This window comes from Bradysia coprophila, unplaced genomic scaffold (assembly GCF_014529535.1).
Source record: "Bradysia coprophila strain Holo2 unplaced genomic scaffold, BU_Bcop_v1 contig_70, whole genome shotgun sequence".
NCBI classification, from domain to species: Eukaryota; Metazoa; Arthropoda; class Insecta; order Diptera; family Sciaridae; genus Bradysia; species Bradysia coprophila.
Window position 1 is genome coordinate 490,986 of NW_023503941.1, and position 9,961 is coordinate 500,946.

The following is a 9,961-nucleotide window of genomic DNA, read 5'->3' on the forward strand; positions in this document are numbered from 1 at the left end:
GGTAGATAAATAACTATTATGCAATTCTGGAACGTAATTGAACTGTTTTTAATAACGTAATGAAGAAGGTTATTGCACGTAGTTTTATATGAGTGCGAAAAAAAACTTTATCACTAGTGCGATAAACACTGAGAGTAGAAACTCTAATGCATTTAGACTGAACTAATGATTAATAAGATAAGATAATCATTTATTTAGCTAATTTGCTATTATAAATACAGTTTACATAAAATCACAGAAAAAAGGGACTACAGCAAAAGTCACACTTCTTAGTCAATTTCTAATCAACTTTCGTCTCCTCTTAAAAATCACAAATTTATGCTGACGTCCTTTATATACCTCCTCAATTTTCTGTTCAAAACTCCTCCTCTCTTCTCGTTCTTCACTTCACTTGGCAATAAGTTGAATTCAATGAGGCCTTTATGGAATACTGAATTACGCGCTTTCGCGCTTCTCTCGCATGTGAACCAAAGGTTCTTTCTCGACCTCGTTGAGAAGTTATGGACATCACAATTGAATGGCACCATCTCGCTCAGATAATTGGGTAGGGAACCAAACTTCAGCTTGTGGATGAATTTCAAGGTAGTTTCATGCACTCGCTGCTTAACATTCAACAGGTTCAGTGACTCTAGCATCTCATTGCATGGTTTTGTAGCCTTTGTAGCCTTCCGGGTGAATGATGTTTCGTCACAGAGGTACAGTATAGTTGCACAATAATCGAAATGTGGAGCGATTATTGATTTGTATATGTTGATTCGAGCATCCAATGTGATAAATTTACCACCTTTTTTGAAACTTTTTTGCACACATAATCGACGTTAGCCTTGAATGTTAGTCTATTGTCTATTATCACTCCCAGATATTTGAATTCTTGAACCATTTCGATCACTTCACCATCCATCAAGATTGAGCTCATTGAAGTGCACGTCGATGATCCTCTGATCAACATCATCTTTGTCTTGCTGACGTTGAGCTTTAGTTTATTCAGTCGTAACCATTCTCCGCAATTCACTGTTCATTTGATCACGCATCGCATCCAAATTCTTACCATGGAGATAGATTAGAGTGTCATCCGCGAACAAGTTAATGAAGGCACTGCGCAGCTGTGACGGCATATCGTTAATGTATAAAATGAACAAAATGGCTACCAGGACAGATCCTTGTGGCACTCCGAGGTCATTTTGAATTTCTTCGATGGACAACCGTTTACTCGAGTTTGTTGACTACGGTCCTCCAGGTAACTTTCAAACCATTTGATTACTCTGGGTGAAAAACCAAACGAAACCAACTTAGTACGCAATCTATTTCTGTCAATAGTTTCGAATGCACATTTAAGGTCCAAGAATATAACCAAAATGTCATCGCCACTTTCCTGAATATCACTCCATTTATTGAGTACTAAATTCAACGCCGTTTCACATGAGTGACACTCACGGTAGCCAGATTGCAATGTAGACAGCAGATCGTTTTCCACAATGTAAGCGATTATTTGATTCTTTACCACCGTCTCGATCAGTTTTTTCAATGTGGGAAGCATGTTGATTGGGTGATAGTCTTCTGGTTTCTTTGGTCGATTCACTTTAGCCGTTTTCAAATCGTGAGGCATTGAGTCTTCCAACGATTGGTTAACAATTCGGCACACGGTTGTGGCAATAATTGGCTATGCATCAATCAATATACCCGGACTAATGAAATCAGTGTCCCGTTTGTTCTTCATACGTTTAGGTACTGAATGTCAACTGGGCTGAAGCCGAATATCGCTGTAGTACTACCAAGTGGTATCTCCGTAGTGACGGTGATGTCGATGCTAGTGCTAATGTCAACTACACTGCTTACGTAACACTCGTTCAGTTTCTGTGCGATCTCTACACTATCGTTGATGTTCTTGCCATTGATGGCAGCGATTTCAAAATTTTCCATGTCTCCTTCGAATCGCCCTTCGCTTTGAGTAATTTGCTTTCGATGTAGTGTCGTCTTTTTTCTCGAATAGCGGATTGGTACTTGTTTCTCACCAATCGATATTTCTTCCAATTTTGGTACGTCGGGTCTAGCACAGCCAACGTGTAATGGCGTTCGTTCATCAACCGCATTTTATTTAGCTCATTGTCGAACCATTTGTTGCGATTGCGAATTTTTACTTTCACATCTTTCACAAACACGTGAACTCGTTTATTAACGACAGAATATTTTATCTACTCTATGTAGGACGCACAACAAAACCTCCCTCACATAGGCCACTGTCGCAATCCTGAGAGACGTTAGTGCAATGTAAATGTTAACAACAACAAAGTCAGTTAATATCTGCCACGTCTCAACAGGCAGTGGCAAAAATATTCCCAATGTAAGGAGACTAGCCTTTACTTCATACACGGACATGTTAAGCGAATCATAAAAAATGCAACATATTTTCAAATAGAAAATTTTCATACAAAATACAATTTAATTTTTTCCATCAAATCCAGGAAATTCATAACTCTTTAATACCTTTCAGGGAAGAAAAAAGTTTATCAAAATCGGTTCAGTAGTTTCTGAGATATCGGAGATATGCTCTTTAGTGATGTTGCCCTCGATCTGTGGACGTGGACGGTAGTTAAAACTCAATGGGTTGTAAGAGACTACACATCATTGCAAATTACGACTCCACATTTCCTAATTGACGGGATTTCACTTTAGATCGCAAAGAACAACTTCCAAGGACGTTACCGCAGATTTATTATAGTATTTGAACAGCTTTTACTGCTTGCGTAGGAGAATATGATAGATTATAGTAGATTACCTATCTATGGGAGAAATATAGGAAAATAGATATGAGGGTGCTTGTGCTACCGTGCCCTCTAGCTATCGCTCAGCCAAGTAAATCCATTTTCCATTATCATCCCATGTACTTATACGTACGCTATTTTACTCAACAAAGGAAACCAAAGTTTTACAACATGAAATACTGTCTTACTCCCTGGGGAACGCTGTAATGGGTAAACTGTACTTACTTGTACTGGACAGTTATTATAATAGTACATTACTTACCAATGGAACAAATGCTGGAAATGGCACTTCTTGGGTGAAATTTACCGATCGAGGCGTAGCTGAAGTCGGTAAACATGTCGGTAAATGATGGAAATGGTACTTTTTGTGTGAGATTTGCCTATCGAGGCGTAACCCATTGATAAGTAATGTATTATTACTCAAGAACTTGAGGTAAAATTTCGTCACATTAAAGTAAAGTTATCTTTACCTCACGTTTTTGAGTAATAGTACATTACTTACCAAGGCGCAGCCGAGGTCGGTAAACACACAAGAAGTACCATTTCCATCATTTACCTCATTGCCAAGTACGGTATTTTATTAAAAAACTTGAGGTAAAGTTTTGAATCCATGCAGAAAAGTTAACTTTACCTCACCTTTTTGAATAAAACAGTTTAAACACCAATACCGATATGCTAAATCGTGCTGTAAAATGTCGATTATAGTCCGTGAAATATTTAAATTTTCGAACTTAAAAAAAACTATCTGACATTTCCCGTTTGACCTCCATAATAATGTTGCCATAAATTTTATATGAATACGATTTTATATTTCTTCCTATTTTATGTATATGCTTCATGCATGGGAAGGTGGAAAAATGATATGCTAAGTTCTTTATTATAATATCGAGATACGTTTAGTGAAATGATGTTTAACACACTTTCCCATGTAATTTTATTATGGTAAATGAAATGTCAATAAAAAACGATTGAATAAATTTTTAGGGGAAACAAGACGAGGGGGAACGCAACCACAAGATTTGCAAAGAAAAAAAATTGCAAAATGGGTGCTCAGCAAAAGAGTTGCACGAGAAAAATGTATCTATTTATGTCAAAATATTTATAATTCAGTTTCAGTTTCTAAATGAAGTAAATTTACACACTGACAGACTCGTATTGGCAATCTCACATCTAGTGCGCAAAACAACCCTATTTACTACCTATAGTTAGGAAAAAACTATTTTGCTAATTTCCTAGTAAATGGAATGTTTTGTACAATGGATGTGAGATTGGCCTCGGATTCGCCTCGGATTGGCAATCTGACATATATTGCGATAATGATAATATACCTTCATAAGATTCTTGTGACGTACTATTTCCATCATTTGTCTCTTTTTTCCCAGCGTTGTATTTGTTGTTTGTGTCAAGTGAATTTGGCTCATTTCTATTCCCATGCAGTAAACTAATTGATCAATGCAAAAATTGAACTTGACTTGAAGCTTTATTCGGTATTTGAAAAAGAGCCCGCAAATATATGCAGCTACAGTACTTTTGACAACTGCCAAAAATATGGAATGTAATGTGGATTGGATTTGTTTAAAATTCTCGATAGTGGCTTGCAGGTGTTGCAGACCCCTCTTAAAATAATAATTTTTCGTCGATAGGACGGAAAGAAAATGGAATTTCTTACATAATATTTCCTCAATATTTTGTTGTTATTTGTTGGTATTTGAAACATTCTTTTCAGCAAAGTTTTTCTACCGGTTACGTTCCTTCATCAGAGTTGATCAATCATTGTAGTTGAGAAGAGATAGAACGATGTTAACATAAAGCAAGGATATTTCCTTCAGTTATAACAGTGGAATATTAAAAATGATAAACGATTCCCTTGTTAACTGAATTCGGTAAAATTTTCCGTATATCTTCCTTTGCACAAGAACCATATAATACACAATGTTCCACTACAGAAAATGCTATTAATATTTAAGAGCTTAATATATTGAATGTTTAATGTAAGATCGTAAAGTTTTTTTTGCTGCTTGTTGTCGGTTCTCTTCATAGAAAAAGTAGAGGTATTCCATTATCTTTATAACATCATTAGCAAAAGACCAACATTAAAAGCACATTAGGATTCCCTGATTATTTATCGTGCGTTATGGGTTGGTAATCGTATGCCATACAAGTATACATATGGCCGGTTTCTGATGAAATGTGTACCACAACATGTGAAACATATACAAATACAATGAATACAGACGTTTTTATGGAACTTTCATCCAATCGAATAACATTAATTTTTTTGCGAGTTGAAGGGACCAAACGTGCAGTAACCTATGCCGTTAATACATGTATTATGCACTTCTGTCCATATGTTTCATTTTGACGAGTGGGAGATTGTTATCCTCAGCCGAAGGAGTGGATCATGATAGCATGATATCTGTCAAACGCGGAGGTGCATTTAAGCAACTCAGCATCATAATGTGAAAAATTTACAAACTTTAGATGCCTCCGTTGCATAAATCGTTGTATGAATCTCGGTTTCAAGTACTTTATTAGGCGCTAGATGTGTAAAATTGACACGAACCCTTGGTTCTTTGAACTTGATGTCATAAATAACCAATTCAATTTACAATAAAGCGCTTCCATCCTTGAACCACCTGTGACAAATCGACACCTTTTTGTTCCTAGTGACATTCAATATCCTGCACTGCAACCATGTGTGTATTTGCGTGTAACTATTTCAGCCGTGAATTTTACAGGAAGCTCAAAATAGTGTTAGTAATTTTTATGCGACTTCTTCTTTTTCCTAGATCCACACGTTCCACATCAATACATCCTTGATCCTTAATCTTTAAAGGAAGAATATAAAAAAAATTCACCAAATTGAAAATTTCGAGAACAACTTGTTCCCCGACTATGCAGACGTTCGGAAAAATGGAAAATTCTCGAAATTTTCATATTTGGTGAAAATAATTTTTATATTTTTCCTTTAAGGATTAAGGATCAAGCTATCGACTGCGCCATCTTTCGTGAAAATCCGGTTCCATTTTGATTTTTTTCGCCCTCCCAAAGTTTGTCAATTTACACTGAAAACACACAATGATCGAATACTTTTGAACAAGAGAGTAGCTAGTTAACTTAAACTTGGACTTAAACATGTATCATAATATGGTGAATAATATTTATTACCAGACTCTGAGAGGAGAAACAACAACACAACGTTGCGTCTAGGAGTTCGAATAAAACCAGTGGAGATATTAGCAAATGTGATGCGAGCCCATTTACCTAGTATGTATGTACCGCAATATACAATCAGAAGCCGTAGGATCTCACTAGGTCTACACTACTCTTATAGTTCCGAACGGGGCTTATGTCGTCGCGCAACGATCTGTTAGGTTTCTCGATTCGTTTTTCTATCCGATCTACTTCACCATATATCCGCCATCAACGGGTAGTAAAACTCCGGTAATAAACGATGCGGAATCACTTGCTATATAGGCGATTGCTTCTGATGTCTCTATTGGTTCACCAATTCGTCCCATTGGGTGCGTATATTTACCAGCTTCCATTTCTTCGTTAGCTTCGGCGGCACTAATTCCGGTTTTCTCAAAAATTGGTGTACGTATCATCGCCGGGTTGATTGAGTTTACACGAATTCCTTTGGGCGCCAACTCAAGAGCAACACATTTTGTGAATTGGTCGAGTGCTGCTTTAGATATGCAGTAACTCAACATTCCCGGAATTGCTCTCATTCCAGCAACACTTGAGACATTCACAATGTTTCCCTTCGTTTTTTCCAAATATGGTACGGCCAAACTTGTTAATATTGCGACTGCTTTTAAGTTAGTGCTTAACATGGCATCAAATTGAGTAATATTGAAATTGATCACGCTATCGAGCTGATAAATGCCTGCATTGTTAACCAGCACGTTCAACTTTCCAAAATGTTTTACTGCTTCCTGTATTATTCGTTCTGGGTCTTTGGTCACATCAGCTACAATGACTAATGGCTGTTCTGACGATCCAAACGCAATAATTTCTTCAGAAACAATTTTAAGAAGTTTCTCATTCCGTGCAACAAGACACAGCTTTCCGCCTAGCTTGGCAAAGTGTTTAGCCGCATCAGCTCCTATTCCACTGCTTGCACCAGTGACTATTATGACTTTATTGGTAAAACTCATTTCCATTATAAATGTTTGTAAGTAACCTCGCGAATAAATAGAATAAACTGCCGCAAGCTGATTTAAACGAAAATTCAAACTTTTATCTTATCTTATCATCGAACATATTCTTCATTTCACACTAAGAATTGGCACATTTTTTTTTATTTTAGCGAGGTGTCGTTACCAAAGTATAAAGTGTAGTAGAAATAAATTCAATTTCCACTCCGTTTGCGTGACAGTTCTTTTGTTCTATTTTACAACTGTCATGTAGACGGAGGCTAAACGGAGTGCTCTTTTCAAGTGGAAACTACACTTAATGCAAAAACTTACGGATCCGTAGATTCAGGTGAACAGAATTTTTATACCGTTGGCCAAAAGTCAAATTTAATGTGTTAGATCGGAACACATGCCACAATTCAATACTAACCAACGCAGTTCCAACAACATTGTGCTATACCGCGCGTCTCAATGGCATTTCCTCCGCCCATCTTGGAGTTTGTGATTGTGATCCGCTGAGCGTTAGCGTTACCTTCAGTATTTACATACTTTGGTACTCTCAACTCACTCGATGTCTTATCCACCTCGTGTGTATTTTTAGCTCGTTGTATGCAACACCATACTATTGCTGACAATAATATTTTCCACTCCACAACTACTAAGAGCTAACAGATAATTTTGCCACACGGTATCAACATTGTAATCAATTTTTAAAAAAATGTTAATATTTATCAATTGCATTGTATTTAGGTTAAAGTGATACTGGGTGTTCACACTCACAGTGCAAATGATAATAAAGTTTCATGATTTGTTTTCTCAATTTGAAAGTTATGTATTGCCGATTTTCAAAATATCCGGGCGGCGTTACTTTTTATGTGAAATTTGGCACTTTGAATACAATATTGGTTATTTATGAAAAAAGAATCGGCTCGCCTCGGGTTGACAATCAACATCTAGTGCGATAAAATACCTTCATACGATTTGTGTTTCACACAACATTTTATGCAATTCAGTAAGCGAACTCCCCAAGACTACAAAACAAACCACAAAAACAAAATTTTCACTAAACAAGGCATCAGAACAGTCGGAGCGTTTGCTGCGACTTAGCCCCGTACGACCCGTAATCCTATTTCGTCCGTAACCATAATACGTCCGTAGCCGTAATACGCCCGGAACCCTAATACGTCTACAACCCTCTAATACGTCTGTTACCAAAATGCAAGTCAAGTTGGGCATGATCAAATTTACTGAAAGTGTTCATTTTTAAAATTGCGCATAGCGCAATTACGAAAGCCCGTACGAAGTACCTCTCAAAAAAAACCAACAATTTACGACATTATTTTAGAAACCCAAAATTTTTTGCCAACTTTCCATTGGGTATTCAATTACCTCTCAAATAAAACAAAAATTAGCAAAATCGGATGATATTTACTCGATTTATGTGCAAAAAACACTTAGGGCCGAGTAGCGGCCTTAGTCCAAGGGCCCAAATTTAAAACTTTTTTTCCCACCATTCTATTCGGCATTCAATTATCTCTCAAATGAAACAAAATCTAGCAAAATCGGATGAGATTTACTCGATTTATGTGCAAAAAACACTTAGGGCCGAGTAGCGGCCTTAGTCCAAGGGCCCAAATTTGAAACTTTTTTTGCCACGTTATTTTCGGTATTCAATTACCTTCCATAAAAAACTAAATTTAGCAAAATCGGATGAGATTTACTCGATTTATGTGCAAAAAACACTTAGGGCCGAGTAGCGGCCTTAGTCCAAGGGCCCAAATTTGAAACTTTTTTCGCCTCGTTCTTTTCGGTATTCAATTACCTTCCATAAAAAACTAAATCTAACAAAATCGGATGAGATTTACTCGATTTATGTGCAAAAAACACTTAGGGCCGAGTAGCGGCCTTAGTCCAAGGGCCCAAATTTGAAACTTTTTTCGCCTCGTTCTTTTCGGTATTCAATTACCTTCCATAAAAAACTAAATCTAACAAAATCGGATGAGATTTACTCGATTTATGTGCAAAAAACACTTAGGGCCGAGTAGCCGCCTTAGTCCAAGGGCCCAAATTTGAAACTTTTTTCGCCTCGTTCTTTTCGGTATTCAATTACCTTCCATAAAAAACTAAATCTAACAAAATCGGATGAGATTTACTCGATTTATGTGCAAAAAACACTTAGGGCCGAGTAGCGGCCTTAGTCCAAGGGCCCAAATTTGAAACTTTTTTCGCCATCATTTCTATTCGGCATTCAATTATCTCTCAAATGAAACTAAATCTAACAAAATCGGATGAGATTTACTCGATTTATTTGCAAAAAACACTTAGGGCCGAGTAGCGGCCTTAGTCCAAGGGCCCTAATTTGAAACTTTTTTCGTCACGTTCTTTTCGGTATTCAATTACCTTCCATAAAAAACTAAAACTAGCAAAATCGGATGAGATTTACTCGATTTATGTGCAAAAAACACTTAGGGCCGAGTAACGACCTTTGAGCCCTCCCAACAAGCTCGCGTTGCATCTTACCCAAAAACAATGTTCAGCAACTTTGTTCTACTCGTCAATACCTTTCATTTGATATATCACAAGCAGCTATTGCGTGCGTCTTTCGGTAGATATCGTCGAAAGACTGAAAAACACCTATAGGGCCCTAGCTCTGGAAGGGCCGACCCTACCATGCCCATTTTCGAACTTGACCTTACTTTTGTCGATACCAATCGGGGAAAAAAAGAATTTTGAAAAAAGGTTGTGATTTGCTCAAGCTAGAGGGGTCACGGACGGACGGACGGACGGACGGACGAACGGACGGACATTTTTAGCCCCGTACGAAGTACGAAGGGGCTTATAGGATTACGGTGCCGTGTGTAATTGATGGAATTCGAAGCAGGCGGTAAGGGCAAAGTGTTTGCCTATGTTCATAGATGACGAATCTGCAATAAGAATTTTGTCTGTCCGTCTGTCCGTCTGTCACGTCGATATCTTGAGTAAATCAAATCCGATTTCAAAAATTTTTTTTTTCCCTGAAAGATAGTCGAAATAGTGAGGCTAAGTTCGAAGATGGGCATA

General features: G+C 37.4%; 1 protein-coding gene and 2 long non-coding RNA genes across 3 annotated transcripts; 1 reads left to right on the forward strand and 2 right to left on the reverse strand.

The window, feature by feature from the left end:
* Positions 1 to 2,463: 2,463 nt before the first annotated feature.
* LOC119083594 lies at positions 2,464 to 8,236 on the reverse strand. The gene is made up of 3 exons (XR_005088896.1): positions 8,223 to 8,236; positions 7,027 to 7,031; positions 2,464 to 2,571 (listed from the first exon to the last, which is right to left on the reverse strand). It is a non-coding gene; the product is annotated as an uncharacterized LOC119083594 (long non-coding RNA).
* On the forward strand, positions 4,224 to 8,956 carry LOC119083593. Its single transcript, XR_005088895.1, has 3 exons — positions 4,224 to 4,365; positions 7,094 to 7,101; positions 8,944 to 8,956. It is a non-coding gene; the product is annotated as an uncharacterized LOC119083593 (long non-coding RNA).
* Positions 5,892 to 6,997, reverse strand: LOC119083583 (3-oxoacyl-[acyl-carrier-protein] reductase FabG-like). The gene has a single exon (XM_037193329.1). It carries the CDS (start codon positions 6,926 to 6,928, stop codon positions 6,164 to 6,166), a length of 765 nt encoding a protein of 254 aa, XP_037049224.1. The 5' UTR covers positions 6,929 to 6,997; the 3' UTR covers positions 5,892 to 6,163.
* Positions 8,957 to 9,961: the final 1,005 nt, after the last annotated feature.

Excerpts from the sequence above, each read along its gene's own strand:
- LOC119083583 (XM_037193329.1), bottom strand. The coding sequence starts at position 6,928 with ATGGAAATGAGTTTTACCAATAAAGTCATAATAGTCACTGGTGCAAGC.